The sequence below is a fragment of the Mastigoproctus giganteus genome, chromosome 5, assembly GCF_048544385.1.
Source record: "Mastigoproctus giganteus isolate SK-2022 chromosome 5, ASM4854438v1, whole genome shotgun sequence".
NCBI classification, from domain to species: Eukaryota; Metazoa; Arthropoda; class Arachnida; order Uropygi; family Thelyphonidae; genus Mastigoproctus; species Mastigoproctus giganteus.
Window position 1 is genome coordinate 194,272,695 of NC_143579.1, and position 25,187 is coordinate 194,297,881.

At 37.2% G+C, this 25,187-nt stretch overlaps 1 protein-coding gene across 1 annotated transcript in view; it reads left to right on the forward strand.

The window, feature by feature from the left end:
- The window catches only part of LOC150085960 (dynein axonemal heavy chain 8-like), a 1,559,705-nt gene extending 1,537,203 nt beyond the window's left edge, over positions 1–22,502 (forward strand). Inside the window, exons 87-88 of the mRNA XM_090374756.1 lie at positions 13,211–13,329; positions 22,212–22,502. Of these exons, the coding sequence (XP_090230882.1) occupies positions 13,211–13,329; positions 22,212–22,502 (410 nt within the window). The remainder of the gene's footprint in view (positions 1–13,210; positions 13,330–22,211) is intronic.
- The last annotated feature ends 2,685 nt before the right edge of the window (positions 22,503–25,187 follow it).

Consider the following 25,187-nt stretch of genomic DNA (forward strand, 5'->3'; position numbering starts at 1 on the left):
CATCAAATGCCTTTTCAAGATCTAAATTGACCATGACTAGATGTTGTTTCATGACAAAGGCATTGCGGATATGAGATTCTGCTTTGATAAGCACATCCAACATTGATCTATTCTTCCGAAAGCCATACTGTTGTTCTGGAAGGAGATTCTCTGACTCCAGGATGTAAGTCAGTCTAGTATGAACCATCCTTTCGAAAATTTTTCCCACGTAGCTCATAAGAGATATTGGCCTGTAATTTTCAACACAGGAATGATCTTTTCCTGGTTTTGATAAGGCAATAATGAACGAATGGCACCAGGAAGAAAGAAAGGCATTTTCAGAGAAGATCCAATTATAAAAAATTAATAGGGATCTCAAGTCTTCTTCAAGTAAATGCTTTAGCATAACATGCTGCACTATTGGAAGATCTGTTTAATGATTCTTGAAGTTCTATTAATGTAAAGGGTTGGTTATATGGGAATGAGTGGTGCATGAAGAAGTTGATTTTATACCGTTCTGCACTTGCTTTGATGTTCTGGAAGGTGGACACATAGGAAGTAGAAGCAGAGATTTTAGCAAATGATTATGCTAGTGCATTAGCAACTTCTTCAGCTGTAGATAAGTCTTTCCCTTCCAATGAAGTATTGGAGAGGGCACTCGAACGAATTTTCCATTTAGCACCTGTATTCTTTTTCAGATGACCTGTGTATCCGTGTCTTTGGTCATGGTTGAGGCAAAAGCAATTCATGAATCTCGTTTTCGCTTTCCGCCTAACTTGTCTTGCTTTTGCTTTGAGTCTTTTTTATGGGATACTTGCAGAAAATTATTCCAAGCAAGGAATAATTTTCTGCAAGTAAATTATTCCTGTTTGGCAATTAATCTGTATTCCACCAGTGATTTCTGTGCTTGCGATATGGCTTCGATTTTGGAAGGAAAGCATTAGCTGCTGTCAGGATCTGATTGGTTATGTAAGTGTTTACATCATCAATATGTTGTCTTTGAACATACAAACTATCTAAGAGTATTTTAGCAGAATAGCCTTCCCGGTTTGCCTTTCTAAACTGCCAAGTGGATCATTGATCAGAATTTGGAGTTACCCCTGTTTGTAGTGAGCAAATAATTGGAAAGATGGATGGTGAACAAATTGACAAGTCTGTTGCTGAAGCAGAACTGGTTGGTATGTGGATCTAGCTAGGAGATACAGAATTTAATAAATTAAGATCATTATTATTCATGAATTCCTCCATCAATTTTCCTTTTTTATCCATTGTAGCCAACCCCCACAATGGATGGTGTCCATTAAAGTCACCAAAAAGACAAATTGGAGTTGGGAGTTGTGAAATCAGGTTGTCAAGTTCTGAAAGCAGAAGTAGAGCAGATGGCAGAATATAAATGGAAACAATGGTAAATGATGTACCAATAGTAATGCGAGCAGCCACAGCTTCTAGGGTAGTTCTCAATTGGATCGGCCTGGATGGAATGTTAGTGTTAGCAAGAATAGCTACTCCTCCACGTGCAGGTGATTCTGAGTTCCTATCTCGTCTATACATGGTAAAATTTGAAAATTTTGGCAAAACTTGAGGTGACAAGAATGTCTCTTATAAGCATACGCCTATGGGATTGAATTGAGCGATTAAATCTCTTAAATCATCAGAATGACAGCTTAGTCCTCTGCAATTCCACTGTATGATGTTATGCATTATTTAGGTTTACCTGAGGATGATTCATCTGACTTTTTTTTTTTTTGTACATGGGACATTTTTTCCTGTCCTTTTTTGGGAATGTGGGGCGTCCGATATCCATGGTGTCGTATGTATGGAGTTCTAGAATGGGCTCCTCATTATCTAGCAGCTCATCTACATCCGTACTGTTGGTGGGAGATCCCATATTTTTTGAGACTGAGTCAGATGGGATATGAGTAGGGATGCTGATTGGATTATTTGTGGCTTCGCTAGTTTTTTTGGAGGATTATCTTTTTTAGAGGTTGAAAGTGTAGATTTGAGCCAGTTTGCTAGAGAGGCGTTAGGTGGAACTGATACATCTGTTTGAGCTGCAGTAAAAACAAAGTTTCGAGTGCGAGCTGCATAGGAACAATTACTGGGCATGGTCGACATAACTTGTCTACATGCCTCAGGAAACATCACTTTATTTTCTATTTTGTATTTTTGAATTTTCTTTCCTGTATCCATAGCTCACAAGTTTTGGAAAAGGGCTGGGCGGCTTCCTTTGCAGTTTGGACAAACAGGGGTTTTGGCAGAGCAATCCGCTTGAGTGTGATCTTTAGAGCTGCAGATGGGACATATGGCTTCGCTCTACATGCCTTCTGTGAATGCCCGTATTTCTGGCATTTGAAGCAGCAAACGGGATTCAGAATATGTGGTCTGATATGACAATTGAAATAGCCAGCTTTAATTGAGGATGGTAAGTCTGGTGTACTGAATGTTAAAATGATGGATCTCGTTGGAGTGAGATTTCCATCTTTTTTAGTCATAATCCATTTTACATTTGTAACTTTTTGACTACTGAGTTCTTGAAGTAGCTCTTCTTCAAAGACTGTAATTAGGTCCCACTCACTGATCATACCCTCACCCTATGATGAATTTAAGGTTCTGTGGGGAGTAACTGATACTGCGAGCCCACAAAATGATGTTGTGTTTAAGAGCCGCTCAGAATGTTTTGTGGTGGCTGTTTCAATGAGGATATCTCAGGATTGTAGTCTTGTCACCATTTACATAAAATATTTTATATAAAAAAATTCATGTAAAAATAAAATTTCTTAATGTACGAACATTTGAAACCATTGTATATGTTATTTATGAATAAACTAGGGTGATTTTTAAACATAGTCTTTAATTTTTCGATATGAAACCTAGTACATATCTGACAGATACATTGTGACCAACTATGTTCATTTTGCTGGTGCATCCAACGAAGGTTTAAGAAAAACAAAAAAACCAAAACAGGTACTGATGCTTCCACATATAACAAACAAGAATGAAATTAGTACAGCAAAGATAATGAGTATTATGATATAGATAGTGACTAAAAGGCTACTATGTTGAAATTTGCATTTTTAAACTTTTTTTTTTTTTTTTTAATAAAAATAAAATTTAATCATTATCTGGATTCTTCTTGCCTCCAATTTTACTACACCTCCCTAAGCTTAAGGAAAGTATCCTTTACCTGAGCTTTGCTCTAGAAAATAGAAATCTCCTGGAAAACAATGAAAGTACCAAGAAAGCAAGAATTATGTATTCTTCATTTCTTGAAAAATTTAGTTTTTGGCACTTTCACTGTTTTCCATTTCTGCTACTTAATTCTGGATATTTTCACCTGTCTGTAATAATTTTTGAACTGTTTCCTCCTCCTCAATAGTAATATGATTTTTTTCCCTGTTTTTGTTCAGAGCAGTCAAGGAAAGGCTGCAGCAGCAGCAGCAGCATTTTAAAATGGAACAATAATGATTGCCTCAGATAATTTGGAGGAGGGACAATCATTATTGATTATAGATTTCCTATGGAAGAGGAGGTAAAGGGCAGAATTCACATATCACTGGCCGTAGGCTCCTCTGTGCTAGCAGTAATTATGATATTCAACAGTGCATTAGGTAATACTGATCCTAACATAAATGGACAGATAATGAGAACATATATGGGGTACGTCTTTGCTAGAAAGATTTTCTAGAAATGGTAGTTTCCTTCCATTCTATGGTTTCCTTTCATGAAACCACAGAGTGAGGTCACAAATTCTGTGTGCAGGTATGGCTGTGAGGGCTTCTCTTCCTCTGATAACTAGTTAGTCAAAGGTAGAAATAAACAGCAAAATTCAAATATGTGATCTCATAAACCACTTTCGTGACTTCATTTCATGCTAAGTGCTTGTCAGACTGAATTGCTTTCATTGCTTCATCCACCTCTCCATAATATCATCAGTGATATTCAATCAGGTTTTTCATGATTTTATTAGCATTGGTTGTTCTAAAAAGTATCAGAATATAATATGACCTAAATAAAATTTTATAAAAATAATTATAATTTTATTATTCTCTTAGCAAACCAAAAATTTATTGTTGATTGCTATAATATTAAATAATCAACCGTTACTCGATGATTCTTACCGCTTTGTCATTCATGCAATTTTTTTTGTATGTGTCATATGTTTGAAATTGTATGTTTAGCCATATTTAGCCATACATGTGAGTTTTTTAAGATTTTGTTATCTATTTAAAAAAAAAATCAAACTGTATCTAGTTTGATTCCATTTCTTTTTAATAATTAATAACTATTTAATGAACACTTTTTAAATATAGTTGTAGCCTTGAAATAAATAGATATCAAGCAGGCGGAATAAATCCTACTAAACAAAACTATAAAAAGTCACAGAATTTTAACCTTACGGTGATGACATCTAGTCTGATGGACCACACAACAGAATATCTATTGCATATTAATCTACAGTTCAAAATTTCCATAATTTACTTTTGGTCCTTCACGTTGTCACAGACATTCTCTCAGATATGCCAGACAAGCTGTACTTGCTACCTGGGAGTCTAAAATGCTGATGGAACTGATATTCGGGTGACACTCAAGTCAAGTGGACCCAATTTCGGTGAAGTCTGGACGGTCTGTGACAGCCAAATCCTCTGCTTGCACCTTCACGATGGTGGGACTGTTAGTAATCCTGGGTATAACCTCCATGCACAAGTACATGTTCTTGATTAGACTGGGGTTCGAGCCCATCACCACCAAATACGGAGGATGCGGAAAGGAATGACCACCGCATATCCCGGAGCAATATGGCCTTAGTTGCTAATGCTCCTAAAAACCAAAACAACAACAACAAGTACATGGTGGGTGACCACCCAGGTGTGAACCAACGTAAGCAGGGGTCGAGGTGTGGCGCCCACACCACATGGAGGAACACCGCCCCTCTATGTTACCAGGCAGCACTAGGTGGTAATGACTCTCATCAACCAGTGAAATACCACCACTTTGCTTATTGGAGGCTTGAAGTGGTGGAACCCATGTTTAGTCTCTAGAGCTAAGTTCCGGTCAACCCGTCCCTATCTCTTCCATCATGCAGTATGATTGATGACTTTTGAGGTTATGATGAACATCGTAGCGAGATCCAATATTCCTTACATTTTGAGGGTACAGCTCTAAAACGGTGTTCGCAGGCCGGCCGCTAGTTAGTACACTGGATCGAACCTATTGGTAACTCTCTAGGAGGCTTCCGGATCAGCTAGTGTATAATCTTGCTACCTCTACTCTGCCAGATAGTGACTGGAGGGAGTCCGAGTAGTGTGTATGCGGGGGAGCATTGTCGAGGCCACGTTATGTCAAGGATCTGGGTATATTCTTACTACATGTACACCATATCCAAAAATTTCATTACTTCATACAGCATGTCCCACCCACTTTTTCTTACTATTGAATACACCATGAATTGTCAAACTAATAGAGCAAGCTTATCTGCGAAAAGATCTAAACCTCCCAAGGACTTCCTAGTTCATTTCACAAATATATGTGGTCTCAATTCTAATCTCAACGATGTCCACTTGCAGTCTGCCAAACCCCATGTACTTTTTCTGACAGAATCTCAGTTATTGGTTGATTCAACTACTGCTCAACTCAGATGCCCAAATTATTCGCTATATGATTCCTTTTGCCTCAAAGGTGGTACTTGTGCATATGTCCATTCTGATATTCCCTGTCAGAGACTTGGCAATTTGGAATCTCCTCTCTTTGATCTTCTCTGGCTTAAAATCTCTCTACCTCATTGTATCAAATTCATTTGGTTGCTGGAACGGGCTTCCGTCTGTCGTTGTGGAGGTTGATGGGTTGAATAGATTTAAGGAGGAACTGGACAGGCAATTGGAGGGTATGGTGTGATTTTTTTTTTTTTTTTTTGGCTGATGCTGCATAAGCTCCTACACTGCTTTCTTGCATCAAGTGCCACTACTACTACTACTACTACTACTACTATCTGTTGTCTCTACTCCACTCCCAACTAGGTGGTAGATGACTCTCATCAACCGGTGAAATACCACCACTTTGCTTATTGGAGGCTTGAAATGGTGGAACCCATGTTTAGTTTCTAGAGCTAAGTTCCGGTCAATCTTTCCCTATCTCTTCCATCATGCAGTATGATTGATGACTTTTGAGGTTATAATGAACGTCTTGGCGAGATCCAATATTCCTTACATTTCGAGGGTACAGCTCTAAAACGGTGTTTGCAGGCCGGCCGCTAGTTAGTACACCGGACTGAACCTATTGGTAACTCTCTAGGAAGCTTCCGGATCAGCTAGTGTATAATCTTGCTGCCTCTACTCTGCCAGATAGTGACTGGACCGAGTAGTGTGTATGCGGGGAGCATTGTCGAGGCCACGTTATGTCAAGAATCTGGGTATATTCTTACCACATGTACGCCATATCCAAAAATTTCATTACTTCATACAGCATGTCCCACCTACTTTTCCTTACTATTGAATACACCATGAATTGTCAAAATAATAGAGCAAGCTTATCTGCGAAAAGATCTAAACCTCCCAAGGACTTCCTAATTCATTTCACAAATATACGTGGTCTCAATTCTAATCTCAATGATGTCCATTTCCACTTGCAGTCTGCCAAACCCCATGTACTTTTTCTGACAGAATCTCAGTTATCGGTTGATTCATCTACTGCTCATCTCAGATGCCCAAATTATTTGCTGTATGATTCCTTTCGCCTCAAAGGTGGTACTTGTGCATATGTCCGTTCTGATATTCCCTGTCAGAGACTTGGCAATTTGAATCTCCTCTCTTTGATCTTCTCTGGCTTAAAATCTCTCTACCTCATTGTGTCAAATTCATCTGTTGTCTCTACCGTTCTCCCAACTCCACTAATCACTTGGAGCTCTTTGACTTCCTCTCTTTGCAACTTCACTTTCTCCAGTCCAACTTTCCTAACAGTGAAGTAATTTTCCTGTGATTTTAATGTTCACAACTCCAGCTGGCTTCCGTTTTCTAGTCACACCGACCCAACATGTCGAGATGCTGAGGCTTTTGCAATTACTAATGACCTAGCACAGATTGTTCATTTACCTACAAGAATACCGGACAATCCTAATCATACAGCCAATACAATTGATCTTTTTCTCACAAACAACCCTTCTAAGTACACGGTCGAAGTGAGAGGTCCTTTAGGCACTTGAGATCACAACTTGGTGATTGTCTCTTCTCCAATGGAACCTTTATCTCATGGCTATTCCCAACCACGTGTTGTTTGGCATTACAAGAATGCAAAATGGGATGACCTGCGAGACTTCTTTTCTTCTTTTCCTTGGTCGGATTACTGTTTCAAAACTTCTAATGTCAACGTTTGCTCAGATCGTGTCAGTGAAATTATTCTTGCAGGAATGGAATCCTTTATCCCACACTCCACTTTAAAATCTCGTCCTTTATCTAAACCTTGGTTTTCCAATAAATGTGCTAAGGCTGTCCAAGAGAAGAATGTTGCATATCGTAATTGGCTTGTTTCTAATTCTTCAGTTTCATTTTCTGCCTACACCAAAGCTCGCAACAGTTGTAAAGCAGTTATTAACCAGTCCAAACTAGAGTTTGAACAGGCTAAGAGTAGAAAACTTGCTTCTTGCCCTAATGGTAGCCGAGCATTCTGGTCTCTTGCCAAAGCTATTGGCCGCAACTTTTGCCCATCTTTACTCCCACCTCTGTCCAAACCAGATGGTTCTGTTGCCACTTCAGCCAAGGATAAAGCTGACCTTCTAGCATCCCATTTTTCTTCCAGCTCATGTATTAATGATCTTGGTAAAACACCTCCCACCATTCCCAACACGCTCCATTCAATGCCTCCTGTGGTCTTCCGTCAAAAGGATATCAGAAGGATTTTGATGAATCTTGATGCTAAGAAAGCTCCAGGTCCTGATGGTATTTCTCCACTTGTTCTCAAAACCTGTGCTCCTGAACTTACTCCTATTCTTTGCCGCCTTTTTTCACTTTCTTATTCCAGAGGTGTTTTTCCTTCTGCTTGGAAATTTGCTCATATCCAGCCAGTTCCTAAAAAGGGTGACAAATCCCTCCCATCCAATTATCGTCCCATTGCAATTACGTCTACTCTTTCTAAAGTAATGGAGAAATCAATTAACTGCCAACTCTTAAACTACCTAGAAACCTTCCGTCTGATCAACGATCACCAGTATGGATTCCGTCAGTGTCGATCCACTGGAGATATTCTGGCTTATGTTACCCATTTATGGACTAATTCAATGGAAAGGTTCGGTGAAACACAAGTAGTTGCTCTTGATATCTCAAAGGCTTTTGATCGTGTTTGGCATAAAGGTCTTCTAAACAAGCTTCCATCTTATGGTTTGCTAACTGTTTTTAGTAATTGGTTATCCAGTTTTCTCTCTGATCGCTAACTGAGGGTGATGGTAGATGGCTCTCTGTCTTCTAACGTCTCCACTAATGCCGGTTTCCCCCAAGGTTCAGTTCTTTCCCCCCACTCTTTTCCTCTTGTATATCAATGATCTTCTTCCATTGACTGGAAATCCTATCCATAGTTTTACCGATGATAGCACATTGCATTCAACTTTCCATTTTGAGAAACCTTGCTCATATCCAGCCAGTTCCTGCTCAATCAGCTTCAAATTCTCGAAAATCTGCTACCAATTCCTTAAATGCCGATCTTCAGGTAATTCTCCAGTGGAGCAAAGACAACTTAGTTGATTTCAACCCTTCTAAAACTCAATCTTGTCTTATATCTCGCAAAAAGGATTCTTCTGCTCCTATGCTTATCTTTAGTGACACTCCGATTTCTAGGCAAAATGATATATCTCTTTTGGGGATTACCCTGACTTCTAATCTCTCTTGGCACAAGCACATTACAAATATTGCTTCCTCTACATCTAAAAAACTTGGTTTTCTCTTTTGCTCTCGGCGTTACTTTTCTTCCAAACAGCTGCTCACTCTGTATAAATCGCAAATCCACCCTACCATGGAATATTGTTCCCACATCTGGGGTGGTGCCCCCAAAACCTCTCTCAGGCTTCTTGATTTCATTCAGAAGAGGGCAGTTAGGTTAATTAATGATTCATCTCTAACAGAGTCTCTCCACTTGCTTTCTCATAGACGCACTGTTTCTGCTGCATGTCTCTTTTACAGATACTTCCATGGGCACTATTCTTCTGAATTGGCTTCTATAATTACTGCTCTCTCTTTCAAAACAGTCTGAACACGTGCTGCCACCAGCCAACATCCATTTACTGTCCAACTTCAAACCCACCACATAACCAACTTTTCATCTTCCTCATTTATTCATTCAACTACCGTTTTCTGGAACAACCTTCCTTCATACGTATTTCCTGAAAATTACAATCTACAGAAGTTCAAGTCCAATGTCAACAAATATCTTCTTTCGTCTTCTCAACCTCCAACCCAAGCACGGTATTAAGTACTATAGGTTCTAATACCTCTCGTGTTTGGGGTTCACATAAAAAAAAAAAAATCATTCCATGTCAAAATAAACAAAACGTGAAATATTATGAATGTTTACGGGACATATGTACTTGGAAGTTCACAGAACCAATTCGGTTAGGAGGGTTTGGCAAAACTATAGAAATAGATGAAACTATCCTCATGAAACCAAAAAACAACAGAGGATGCAATGTAGTTAACAAAAAGAAGTGATTTTTCAGTGCGTATGAATGTGAATTAAAATTGTCATATTTGGCATTTATTAAAAACCAAAATGCCAAATGTTTTCTGAAGATCATACACAGGAAAATAAAGAAAGGCACTACTACAATAACAGATAAATGGCCAGCCTACAAGCAAATCAAAAATATAACAGGAAAAAATTAACAGTGAATGATAAGGAACGCCTCGTAGATCCAGTTTCAGGAAAACACACAAAACAACATTGGCAGTTTAAAAAAGATTGATTCAAGGCCACATCAATGAATACCTGTGAAGGCAAAGGTAAGGATGAAATTTAGGTGAGGCTTCTCAGAACATAAGCCACATAAAACGCAGAAATCCATTTTGATGTGACTGGTGCTTTCATGTTTTTAGTTTATTTTTCATTCATGTTTGTTTTTCATTTAGTTTCTTTTACAAACTATGAATCTTTTTTTCAATTATTTTTTGTTATTTCTACTAATCTTTTCATTTTGTTTTTTGTTCTTGATATCAAAATTTCATATATTTTAATTCAATAGCAACTACAGGATGTCCTTGAAATTGACGTCAATATTTATTGAGGGAATACAAGAAGAAAAGTCTACACTCAGTCTGAAGCAATGGGTTTTGAGTTAGCACATATTAGTGACGTCATTTCCGCTTCTAGCATTTTGTGAACATCACAAAGTGAGATATGCAAATCAGATTGTTGCACAAAATGTTAAGTAAAATTGTCATACTATATTTTTTTATAAAGTGTATAATGAAAATGTAAGACTGCAATGAACAGATTGTTGCTGTGGTACAGTAACTTTGTCATGTGTATCGTGAGTATAAGAACATTAACATTAGCAGTATATGTAGACATTCATTTTGTGTATGGTGTATGTGAAAGAAATGCTAGAGCTGCAGCCACTGAATACCAACATTGTTTTCCAACAAGGCAACACTCTAATTGGCATCATGCGTTTGTCAACATCCACCATAATTTGAGGGAATAGGGTACAGTGAAAGGGCATCAAGGCCAGCCCTGTTCATATACTACACAAGCACAGGAAGAAGTGCTGGATATCCTGACATTAGATCCCTCCACCAGCACACACACACACACAAAAAATTGCTACAAGAATGAGTCATCCCAAAACTTTCATTTGGTGCACACTGTGTGAACAGGGGTGTCAAAATTTCATTTAATAATATGTGTTTTAAATTTGGTATACCATATGCAGAGAATTAGGCACTGCAAGCAGGAGATTCAATTGCATGTGATCAATTTTATTTATGGATACTTAATTATATAAACAGCAAACCCTGACTTTCTTGTAAATATCCTGTGACCGACGAGGCAACATTTACCTCAGATGAGATATTCAACATTCACAATCTTCATACATTGTGAGTGAAAATTCCTTACACCATTCAGTAGTCCTGTTTCCAAGTAGGGTTTAGCGTCAATATGTGAGCCAGCATTGTAGGAGATAACTTTATTCATCACAAGTTCCTTGTATGCCTAAACACTGATCATTACTTACAGTTTTTGCAGAGGACATTGCAAACACTTCTGAAAGATGTTCCTTTAAGTGCACATGCTAATATGTGATTTCAACAGAGCACCTCCACGTTTGGGCAACAAGTAAGAACATTCTTAAATGATCACTACCAGAATCACTGGATTGGTCGTAGAGGCCCCATTTTTTTGGCCACGATGCCCTCCTGACCTTAACCTGTTGGATTTTTTAGGTGTGGAGTCACATGAAACGAATTGTTTACACCACAAAGCAGCCACTGCTCTTAAAAACAACACAGTACTACTCTGTGTGTGGGATTCCTTCTGATACTGTATTGAAGCCTGTCATTTCAGTACTATTTCAGTACTAATAAAATTTGTTTACTCCTGCTGTACAACATTATTGAGTTTCAGTGTGCTCTTCAGTTCATAGCTAAATTTTAATCAACAAACATTTATTGTTCTGGATTTATTGATAACCATGTACAGTACAAGTAACATTATTCAGATACTTAGTAATAACTAAAATAAAAATATTTCTAATAAAAGTAAGCTTTTTCATAATGATTACTTTTCATAAATTTACTATTATATGCAAAGCGATAGAAGCAGAAATGATGTCACTAACTCAAAACCAGTTGCTCCTACTTCAAACTGAGTGTAGACTTTCCCTCATATATTGTAATGAACCATTCCCCTCAATAAATAGTGATGTTGATTCAAGGACACCCCATATGTTATTTAAAAAAAAAAAAAATTTTGGTTCACAAAAATATATGCATGAAAGAAAATTGATTGTTAATGTATACTGTGTATGAACAAGCAAAAAGCAATAAATTTTATACATGAACCGAGAAAATTCTGTGTATCCACCACACTGCCCGTCCCTCCAATCAGTCCATGGCAGCAAATATAATATATTTTTTTCCTTTTCTTGTACTTACAGAACTAATAAGTGTTTTAGTTCTTTGGAAATAATGAGTAAAAAAAAAACAAATTTTTAAATTAAAATTTTTCATTTAAAAAAGTAACATTAGAAAGTACATTTAACTTTTCAGTCCATTAATAAAAGATCTAATATTGATATACAAAAAACAGGATACAAAAATAAATTATTTAGGAGAAAAGAAAATTCAAAGTCTGTCGGACCAATCACCGCTGTAATTGTTAATGGTACCACCACCACTATGGGAGTAAACATTTTCTCCCTCCTCCCAAGCACAACGGTTTGCAAAGACACAAAACTGCATAGCCTTAATAATTAGCTTTTAATTAAATAAAGTGTATACAATAAATTTAAACCTAAACTGGAAAAACTGAAAAAAAAATCAGTAACTGTGTTGTTTAAAGTGATTATTTACATGAAGAAATCAGTGCTCCTCTATCATTTGTATTCAGACCAATATTGGGGTTCCGATTTGTCTAAGTTATACCTCTCTGATATTTCAAAGCAGAGATTTAATGTATCCACGTAGTCTTTCCTACCTTTCAACTACTTTGAAATGAAATCCAACAGTTGTAGTACAGATTAGGTTGTATTAAGGTTTAGTTTTTTATGCATTCACCAAATATTACATACAAAAATCAAAAGATTGACTCTTTTATATTATCATTTCTAATGAAATGCATGGGACTGTCATCCTTTTTATTTTATTTTCAGCTTCCAGAGTTTAACCATCACAGAAAGTAGCTGTGGTTTTAGTACTCACAACAGAATAAATTTTGGAAAAATACAAAATTTGCTCTGTTCTGTGTACAACGACCATAGCTTTTCTGGAGGCAGAAAAATTAATAAATAAATGGCTAACACTATTTAATAAATGACTAAATGAAGCAAAATGTTCATATATTCCTTATGTGGATTTCACTAGAGTATATCTTGTTTGGCATTACAGCTGAAATGTTACTTAAACTGAAAAGGTTATAATGGAGTTCTCAGCTATGCTGCACAATATATTTGGGGGAGGCATGATATTACCTGCAGTATATCTGAAATTCCAGTGCAATAAACTATGCCTTCTGATCAATGGCAGTTTTATTTTTACAGGATTTCTAACAGCAATGAGACAAGAAGTAAGTCGTAAAAATAGGTGGCCTTTAGATACAGTTATATTACATAATGAGGTTACCCGAATGAATAAGGAGGAAGTCAAACAACCACCAATTGTAAGTCATTGGATATAAGTTCAGCATATTTTTATATAATAAAATTATTACAAAGACCATTAATTCAAATCTGGAACATTAAAAAAAATATACATATGAGGAATATTACAATTGAGGAATATGAGTAAAATTTTATTTCATAATTTATATGAATTTGATTAATCTTTCATAGTTTAAACTATGAAAGATTAACCAAATTTTCTTTTTTTTATTATAATAATGTTTTCCTGTAAAATATAAAATTTGCATAATGAATTGTTTTTTTAAAAAAAAAAAACCTATTATTTAAAACAATAGATTCATATTTGGATATGTATTTAATTAATTTCAGAGATATGAAGAAACTTTGAAACATACTCTCATGGCTTAATTAGCCAGGAGTTTCACAAAAAACTCCTGGCTAATTAGTCCTGGCTCAGTACCAAGAGTAGGTGCTAACCTAGCAGGTTAGCACCTACTCTTGGTACTGAGCCACTGCCTGTCAGGTGTTAATTAATAATAATAATAATTACATTATGAGATTAAAATTTGATTATGATAACCTCCAAAGTCAGTTGTTCTTGGGATGTCATTTACTGTATAAAGTGGGCTGTGCTGAATAGTCCAACTGCAAAGCTTAACAACTAGACATCTTAGGGAGGACCTGATAGAAGTATGTAAGGGAATGAGTAAAATGAACAAGGCAGGTCTATTTTCACTGGCAGAAGAAAGAAGAACAAATACAAAATTTTGCATAGTAACAGATGCATGGATCTCAATGGAGTTTATATTCAAGTAGTGTGTGTGTGTGTTGTAAATCACTGGTAAAGGTCAAAGCGGAACTGAATAGGCACTTTATGGCTACAGGGAAGGTATAAATGATAGGGAGGGAGAGAAGTAGAAAAAGCTTCATTTAGCCATAATAATACCAATACTGTTTCACAGAAATTTTAATGTTGTTAGAATGTACATATCATGCATCACATATTTTGGAGATCCATTAGAATTGGTATCATAATTTGATCCAAATTATATCATATTTGATATGGTAACAAAATGTCAAGGAAAATTATTGATTATAAGCTGCCTTATTCTAAACATTTGAATACTGGACAAAGTGCACATGTAACTTTTTATGGAGGTTAAGATAATAAAAAATTAACCAGCAAAATGGTACATCAGCCATACACACATAATGACATGTAAGTTGCTCCAAATTCCCATACCACCATAGGACCCAAACTGATATAGTCTCAGTTGGATTCCTAATGTGGCATGGGGATTTGGGGTCCTTACTGCTGCAAAATTTAGCATATTTAAAATAAATAAGAAATCTGAACACACACACACACACGGTGTTTCACATAATGTGCCTTGGCAACCCAAAGGTCGCGTGTTCGAATCCCGCCTCAGCTTGGATCAGAATAAATGTAAAAGCTTTGGGAAGTGCATTATGGCCACAGAAGCCGATGTGCCAACTAACAGGAAAAAAAAAAATGTGCACCATTTGTTAATTCCCTTACTTTTCATTTTAGGAGCTATTTAGGAGATTTATTTAGTATTAATATTAATAATATTATCAATGAATATTATCAAGGCTCAGAACAATCACCTGAGAGGGCATAAATTCAGATTGAGAAAAGACAGATGTAGAATAGATGTGCGGAAATTTGCCTTTAGCCAGTGGGTAGTTGGTTGGTGGAACAGACTACCATCCCTTGTTGTGGAAGTTGATAGCCTAAATAAATTTAAGGCTCAGCTGGACAGGTATTTCGAACGAACGGTGGGGTGAAATGGAAGTGTTTTTTTTTTTGGCTGATGCAGCATAAGCTTGCTTTCTTGCATCATAGAATAGGCCGCCGTAGCCTAGTGGTCAGGCGCGCAGGTGCATAAGTACACGTGCCTTGAGTGACCGGGGTTCAAACCCGTGAGTACTGAATACAGTGCTGTTGTTTCTTGTATTCTGTCTATCTTGTGAACTCCTCTGACCGTTTGGTCGTCCCGGAGTATAAACAGAAAATTTATTTATTTATTATATGCCTCTACTAATGCTAATGATATTGATGAAGGTATATCAGGCTTAGTGTCGAAATTTGCAGATGATACAAAGGTTGGCAGGGTTGTTAATGACAGTAAAGACAGTATGCTACTGCAACAGGATCTAGAAAAGTTAGGCAGATGGGCTGAGAAGTGGTAACTGAAGTTTAAAATTGACAAATGCAAAGCTGCATATGGGTAGAGGAACGTACCAACTGTGCGGTACTACACTTAGGGTGGTAGAAAATGAAAAACACCTGGGAGTAATTGTGCAGTCAGATATGAAGTTTTCTGAGCAATGTAGACAGGCTGCCAGGGCAGGTCATGAGGTTTCGTCAATGATATATAGGAATTTTGCTAGCAGGGAAAAGGAGGTGATTGTCCCTCTGTATGAGGCAATGGTCAGGTCATGCCTTGAGTATTGCATACAGGTCTGAATGCCTCATTTTAGGAAGGATATAGATTTGCTTGAGTATGTACAGAGAAGGGCAACAAGATTGGTGAGGGAAACGAAGGGGTCTTCTTACCAAGAGGCTTAAGTTCTGCAAATTACAGCGGCTGGAGACTAGGCACGCGTGAGGTGATCTGATTGAGGTGTATAAGGCCTTGAATGGGCTGAGCATGCTGAATTCTGATGGGATTCTTCTGCTTGCTGAGATTACAAACCTAAGGGGGCATAAATTCAAATTGAGGAAAGACAGTTGTAGAACAGATATGCAAAAATTGCCTTTAGCTAGCGGGTGGTTAATTGCTGGAACAAACTTCTTTTTTTTTTTTTTGGCTGATGCTACATACACTTTCTTTCTTGCATCACATGCCACTATTACTATATCAGAATCCTTTTTTTTTTTTTTTCTTTTTGAGAATATTACTTACCGGATTAATTTTGTTTAAAATATCATGCCAAATTATAATCAAACAAAGAAATTTATAACATTTAATTTTTAAGGCATGCATTTACCATGTTTCCTTGTATCCATATCTTTATTTTCGTTTTCAGTGATATACCAAAATATTTAGGTTCTGTAGTCATTTCTAGTATTTTATCTAGTATTAATATTTTGTGAAATTATTTCAGTAATATCATTTTGCATTTGATCACCCAAACAATGCACGATATTTTTCGATTCAGATTTCTGAATATGGCAAATATTTTCTGCCATAACTCAAATTTAGCAATTGCTTCACTAAATTCTAAAAAGTTACCATTATGATTTTCATATAAATCTTTAGAAAATCGCCTGAAGGCTATACATTGCCTTGATAAAAATAATATCACATATGTTATTCTGGCTGAACTACAGAACATGGGTATCTCCGTTGTGAATGTGGCCAAAGAAGGGTTGAGTTCTGTGATTGGCTGATTATAGCGGGAAATGCAAAATTATCATGTTGTTGTTCCATTTGCAAAAGGATGGATGTAAGGCTGTAATTGAATGGCATATTAGTGTGAATTTTATACCTTCAGCAGAACCATGCCGAGGGTGGGGCAAACGTGACTTATACCTCAGATTAAAAGCTGAAAGGAGTGCCAAAAAAAAGATTAAATAATTGCCATCATTAATGGTAGGGTGCAATTTTTCATTCTTGCCTCAGGTACTACAGACAGTGGCTCGGCATGGCCCTAGTTTTCAGCGTGGATGATTGATGAGGTTAGTTTTTTTTTTTTCTTTTTCTCAAGTTTTTTCTTGACGATTTGGTGTTTTTCGCAGTAATTGTAGGAGTTGTTAGTATCAGGTCTCTTTATACTAGCGAGAGTGTGCAGGCAGCTGGGTCCGAACAAAACCCCCATAGGACAAGACGAACTAGGACAAAATCCCCTCGGACAAATAATAACACAAAAATGTTCTCAGAGAAGTGTTCTTTCTTAAAGAACTACAAATACTTAACCCCAGGGGCTCACATCTGGTGAATATGTGCTTGGCACACCCAGGGTCCTGTGTTCAATATCATCATTCTTCTCTTACTTGGTGATTCCCTTCTACTTTTGACTCTCTCTCTCTCTCTCAGGATAACTCGGGAATTTTTTTTTTTTTTGCTGGTGCAGTATAAGCATCGGACTTCCTTGCACCATATAGCTAATAATAATAATAATTAGCATTAGTAAAGGCATTTGATGCAAGAAAGCAAGCTTATGCAGCATCAGCCAAAAAAAAAACCACTTCCACTTCACCCCTCTGTTCATTCGAAATACCTGTCCAGCTGAGCCTTAAACTTATTTAGGCTATCAACTTCCACGACAAGGGATGGAAGTCTGTTCCACCAACCAACCACCCGCTGGCTAAAGGCAAATTTCCACATGTCTATCCTACATCTGTCTTTCCTCAATTTCAATTTATGCCCTCTCAGGTGATTATTCATCAGCATTGAGCATGCTCAAACCATTCAAGGCTTTATACACCTCTATCAGATCACCTCACTGGTGTCTAGTCTCCAGACACTGTAATTTGCAAAACTTAAGCCTTTTTTCATAAGAGCACCCCTTTGTTCCATTCACTAATCTTGTTGCCCTTCTCTGTACTCTAGCAGCTCTACTGCTAGAGTACAGAGAAGTTTGCTGGTAAATGACACTTACCCCGCCTACCCACTTGTGGCAGCCCTGTCCATTAGTCTTTATATGTCTCTTTGATAATGAATTTATGGTCAATATAAGGAATTCTTGAAATGAGGCCTCCAGACCTGTATACAGTACTCTAGGTGTGGCCTGACCATTGCCTTATACAAGGGAATAATCACCTCCTTATCCCTGCTAGAAAAATTCCTATATATCATTGACAATACACCATGAGCTACTCTTGCAGCCTGTCTGCACTACTCAGAGAACTTCATATCTGCCTGCACAACCACCTCCAAGTCCCTTTCATTCTCTACCACTGTCAGTGTAGTACCACAGAGTTGATACGTTGCTGTGGGGTTGCTGTTTCCCATATGTAGTACTTTACATTTGTCAATGTTAAACTTCATTTGCCACCTCTCAGCCCATCTGCTCAACCTATCCAGATACTGTTGCAGCAGCATAGTGTCAGTAGTGTCCCTGACAACCCTGCCAACCTTCATGGTTTAAATGTTTCGTATTATTATTGTCCAAGGGAGTTTTGTCCTACTTTTCACTTTAATTGAGGGGGGGTTGTTGTACACATGGGGGCAGCAGCACCCAGAACAGGGTTATATCCATGTTCTGGATATAACCCTGTGAAATATAAATATGAAACACGGATTAGAAAATAAGCAAATTAACATAAGTCTGCAATTTAATGTACTGTATTTATTTAAAATGAATTTTTTTGCCTGCCGCATTGAATACTGGTAAACAGGCAGTTGGATAGGTTTTACGAGTACCCTAAGTTGCAGACTGGTAATCCAAAGCAAAGAGTACCGATTCGTTACTCTTATTTGCATTCGGCTGATCACATGCATGCTGCTACTGGTGGCTTTTGGAACTAATTTTTTTTCTAATTCTCATCTGCATTGTCTCCATTTGTGTCTACCAAATATGGAAGCATTTCCTGAATTAGTTTCCTCTTTGGCTCTTAATTCGTGCTTAGTAGCAGCATTAATTGCCTGAAGGACAGCGGTGTGAACAATGCATTCCCAGTTAAGTCTCTCATAACCTGTTCGTTATATGGAAATTTTCTTTGTTCTACGAAAACTAATTTAAATGTAATTACCAAGGGAAATTCAACAAATATTGCTAAATAGAAAATTTCGCTATAAAGAAGTTTGTTAAACAGTGGCCCGACTTGCATATGTCAAAAAAAACTTTGCCGGCCTCTTGAACTGCCGCCCATAAATGACACTTACCCCGCCTACCCACTTGTGGCAGCCCTGTCCATTAGTCTTTATATGTCACTTTGATAATGAATTTATGGTCAATATAAGGAATTCTAAAATTAGATGACATCACATTTGTAGTATTTTTAGCAGCTAAATCTGCCTTGGTCTATACACTTAGTGGGGTTGAATTAAAAACAGTGGAGGAGGAAAGGGATCTGGGAGTTAAAATATGGGCAGATATAAAGTTTTCTGAACAGTGTAAACAGGCAGCCAGGAAAGCGCAAGGTGTCATATGATTTCATGCAGAAGTTTGCCTTTAGTTAGGGTGGTTGATTACTGGAACAAACTGCCATCTATCGCTGTAGGGTGATAGCTTAAATAGATTCAAGGCAGAACTAGACAAACATTTGAAGCGAGTGGATGGGTGAAATGAGAAGGGTTTGTGTTTTTTTTTGGCTAATGCTGTATAAGCTTGCTTTCTTGCATCATGTGCCTTTACTAATGTTTGGACTATGTTGTCTCAATGAGTAAATCCCCTGACTGTAATCTTTTGACCATTTTAGGTGGTCCAGCAGCATTTTCTAGAAATCTCTGTGTGATAAATGGAAAGAGTTTGCTCACTGGTTGACTACTTAAAGAATGGATAACGAAGAAAGTTGGATATTCTGGTTGATGATTATCTTTTTTTAAGCCCTTATTATGTGCATATCCTTGATCTGAGTTATACCAATCTGTGGTTTTTGAGCTCTGAGGCTGTAATGCTGGATAATTTTCTTTATCCTTCTCAGCTCCTTTTCGTTCTGGGGGATTAGCTTTTCCATCCAGGTTAGCCCTGCCACGGGAAGGCAGGAGCAGTGCCGCAAGCTTATATAGCATCAGCCAAAAAAAAAAAAAAAAAAAAAAAAAACACCTTCTTATTTCACCCATCCACTCGCTCCAAATGTTTGTCTAGTTCTGCCTTGAATCTATTTAAGCTATCAAATACAATGATAGATGGAAGTTTGTTTCAGCAATCAACCACCCGCTGGCTAAAGGCAAACTTCCATACATTCATCCTACAACTGTCCTTCCTCAATTTGAATTTATGCCCTCTCAGGCAATTATTCTGAGCAAGAGGAAGAATCCCATCAGCATTGAGAATGCTCAAACCATTCAAGGCTTTATACACCTCAATCAGATCACCTCGCTGGTGCCTAGTCTCCTCCAGACACTAATTTGCAAAACTTAAACCTTCTTCATAAGAGAAACCCTTTGTTCCATTCACTAATCTTGTTATCCTTCTCTGTACTCGTTCCAACAGCTCCACATCCTTCTTAAAATGAGGCCTCCAGACCTGTATACAGTATTCAAGGTGTGGCCTGACCATTGCCTTATACAAGGGGATAATCACCTCCTTATCCCTGCTAGAAAAATTCCTGTATATCATTGACAACACACCATGCACTACTCAGAAAACTTCATATCTGCCTGCGCAATTACTCCCAGGTCCTTTTCACTCTCTACCACTGTCAGTTTAGTACCACACAGTTGATACGTTACTCTGGGGTTACTGCTTCCCATATGCACTGCTTTACATTTGTCAATGTTAAACTTCAGTTGCCACCTCTCAGCCCATCTGCTCAACTTTTCTAGATCCTGTTGCAGCAGCGTACTGTCATTAACAACCCTGCCGACCTTCGTATCGTCTACAAACTTGGACATTAAGCTTGATATACCATCATGAATATCATTTATAAATACAGAAAACAACATGGACCCAACACTGAACCATGGAGGACCCCACTAATAACATTAGTCCACGAAGAGCAGTGTCCATTGATTACCACTCCCTGTCTATTCCCATTTAACCATCCCTTTATCCATAACAGCAATTTGCCTCCAATGCCACACTGCTCCAATTTGTGCAGCAGTTTTCCATGTGCAGCAGTATCAAAAGCCTTTCTAAAATCCAAATATATAATATCAAAATTATTCTTTGCATCTAGTTTCTTTATGACTACATCATAGTATCCAATCAAATTGGTCAGACAAGACTTCCCCTTAACAAACCCATGCTGCATCCAAGCTATAACTGAAGTCTTGTCTAGATGTATTTAATTCAGTGCTTCTTGCGCCTCCGTAGCCAGGTGGGAAGGAGCAGCAGTGCGTAATGCACACTTCTTGATTAGACCAAGGTTCGATCCTGTCACCACCAAATACGGAGGATGCAGAAAGATCAGGGAATGACAACCGCATATTCCCGGAGCAATATGGCCTTAGTTGCTAATTCTCCTAAAATCCAAATAACAAACAAACAAGCAATGCTGCTTTAACCAGTGCCTCCATTAATTTCCCTGGAACATAAGTTAAACTAACAGGTCTGTGATTACCTGTGTCTCCCTTTGAAACGTGATCCCAAGTGGATTGGCATCACGTTTGCACATCTCCAATCCATGGGTACTTCCTTTGCTGCTCTTTTAATATAACTGGATAGATTCCATCCACTCCAGGTGCCTTTCTTATGTTTATCTTCAACAATTTCTCCTCCACTTTACTCTCAGTTATTTAGTTTATGAATATTCATAAACTAAATAACTGATAAACTAAATTAACTGATTAATAAAACTAAATAACTGTTGATGATCCTGCTCGGCTACCTGAGCAGAATCATCAACAGTTGAACTATCAATATCTTAGAAAAGCTAGTTCATCAGTAAATAAAGAAATATATGAAATTAAGAAGAAAGATGAATTTCACCTCTTTGTTCTTACTTGAGCCTTTTCAAGTGTAGAACTGGTGATAGTAAATGATATAACTTAAAAAGAACTTTTATCACTCGGAAAAAATCATTGTTTAATTCCCAATAGGAACACTTGACCTTGAATTTGCTTGGTACCCAGGGTCCAAACTGTTAGTGTTAACTGATTTAGAGTAAGATGATGCAGTAACAAAATTACTGCACATCAGTATAATTAATCAAGCCAAATAAATGGTTAGAAAAATTAGATCAGGTTCATAAATTCTAACTATAAAGTAATTAATACATAGTTGTATTTAATTTAGGCTCCAGTTGCTTGACAGATTATCCTAATCTAAATATTCTAACTTTCAGGAAGGTGTATATGTGCATGGATTGTCAATTGATGGAGCATCTTGGGATCGCAAAAGTAATTGTCTGGTCGAGCCTTTGCCAAAGGTACTCTTCACTGCTCTTCCTGTTGTTCATGTGTTTGCTGTAAATGAGCCTGATAAAGATCCAAAACTATATCAATGTCCAGTATATAAAAAACCTAGACGTACTGATTTGACTTATATCACCCCTTTGTGGCTTCAAACTACTGAGAAATTAAGACCAGATCATTGGATATTGAGAGGTGTTGCACTCTTATGTGATATCAAATAAATTTTTAAAATTTTCAGATCCTTCAAAGAAACAGTTATAAAATCAAGTCTAATTTAGAAAGAATAAAAAATCAGAACAAGCTTTTCAAATAAAATTATTGGTAAAATTCAATTATTTATGGGACATAAAAAATTGAATTATTTTTTGTAGTATGTAAAAAAAAATGCAGTATCTTCATCTGCTGTAATAAAATGTAATTTAAGTATCATCAGGTGACTGACTAAATATTTTGAAATTTATATAAAAATATTTAAATTTGTATTTAACGGTTTCAACTACTTTTTTATATGCAAATTATTCCTAAAGGACATCATCAATTACTGCGGTACAAAGTTAAACAGAATGATTTCACAAAATAGTGTACATAATACCAAGTGATGCGAGTGGCTTTATTGCCAGATACCCTGCCTTAGAAGCCATTAATTTTAAGAATTCAAATATTCCATTGTTGTGTGACTTTGCAAAGTCAGATTTTAACACAATGCAACGTAATAAACTTTCTTTTGAAATTCATTTTTTTTTTTGGCAATGTAAATTTAATACATCTTGGGTGGTCATTCGGTGAAGACAGGATATTAGAGCTGGAAAAGGAATTAGAAAATGTGAATTGGAATATCATCGGTTTGGCTGAAACAAGAAGAAGAAATGAATCACTTATAAGTTTATCAAGTGGAAATCTGCTGTACACCAATGGAAACAGTGAAAGAAGCGAAGATCGAGTTGGCTTTCTGGTCCATAAAGATATAAAAAACAACATTTTGGAAATCAAAAGTACATCACCAAGGGTGTCAAGACTACTACTCAGGATTTCTAAGAGGCACAAGCTAAAGGTTATAATGATTTATGCACCAACATCGAGCCATGAGGTTGAAGAAATGTACACCGAAATTGAGAGTCTTCCAGATGAGCAGAAAACCCACTACACTATCATTATGGGGGATTTCAATGCTAAGGTTGGAAAGAGACAAAACAGAGGTGAAAGGCTTGTGGAATTTGCAGAATCTCGAGGATTGTCAGTAATGACCACTTTTTTCAATAAAAGGATGAACAGAAAGTGGACATGGAAGAGCCCAAATGGGTTACCAACTAATGAAATCGACTTCATCCTCACTAACAGAAGATATATCGTGAATGATTTTTATTATTATTAGCCATATAGTACAAGCCTGAGGCTTATGCTGCACCAGCCAAAAAAAAAAAAGTTCCCGCGTTACCGTGTGTGTGAGAGAGAGAGAGAGAGAGAGAGAGAGAGAGAGAGAGAGAAGTAGAAAGGCATCACCAAGAAAGAGAAGAATGATGATATCCAGCTCAGGATCCTGGGTTTGCCAAGCCCATACTCACCAGATATTACCATCCTGAACAAGGTAAATGTTGGAAATGATCACAGATTGGTAAGATGCACACTTGATGTAGATCAGGAGTGGCCAACTTAATATGTGATGCGATCTACTTTTTTCCTTCAAAATGCACCGCGATCTACCATCTCAAAAATTTCATTGCACGAGGTGCACAAATCGAGGGACGACTGTATATTTAAAATTCGTCGTGATGACCAAAATTAAATCTGCGATCGACTCGTTGGCCACCCCTAATATATATGTAAGAAAAGAAAGGGAAAAAACTGACTCGGATAAATAATATGAAGGTCTTTGAGATAACAGAAGAGGAGAAAAAACAAAACAGTATGTACCAGAACTTAAGAGCAAGTTTGAGCTTCTGCAGATGGCTCAGGACCAAGATATCGACGAGGAATATTACAGCTTTCTGAAATTGATAAAGCCTGAGAAACCCATAGGTAAAAAGAAATCCAAAGAAGAAAAAATTAGTCAATAAATACTTGTCGTGATGAACCGAAGACGACAAATGAAGAGCAAGATAAACACTGACAAGGAAAAAATTGAGTATACTGAGTTATGCAAAGCCGTTAGAAAGAAACTCAAAGAGGACATAAGAAGATTTAACACAAGAAAAGTAGAACAAGCATTAAGGGAAAACAAAGGACTTAAATCAGCAGCCATGAGCAGTAATATAGAAAGACAAATGATACTGAAACTGAAGAATAGTGATGGTGTACTTGTAAATAACAGAGAAGGCATAATTCAAATAGCAGAAGACTACTATAGAGAATTATACAAGGAGCGAGGGAATTATACAAGGAATCACAAATTAGTAACACATACGACATACCCAATGTCCTTCCTGATAAGGCAGAACATGCTTTGAAGAATCAGGAAGCCCCGGGGAAGATAAAATTACTGTAGAGCTGTTAAAATTGGGAGAAAGAGACATGGCACAAAAAAATGGCAAGACTCTTCACAAAATGCAATCATAGTTTTGCTGCATAAGAAAGGAGATAAATCAGAAATTGGAAATTATAGACCAATTAGCTTGTTATCCCACATCTACAAATTGTTCACAAGGGTCATAACTAACAGATTAGAAAGAATACTTGATGAGAATCAACCGAAAAAGCAAGCTGGCTTTAGGAGAGGATTCACAACTATGGATCACATTCACGTAATATCACAGCTAATCGAGAAAGCAAATTAATATAAAACACCATTATGCCTGACATTTGTGGATTATGAAAAGGCATTTGATTCCATACAGCATAAGGCAATGTTTCGGGTACTGGAAAGACAACGCATAGGTATGATTTTGAAGCAAATATATGAGAACACTACC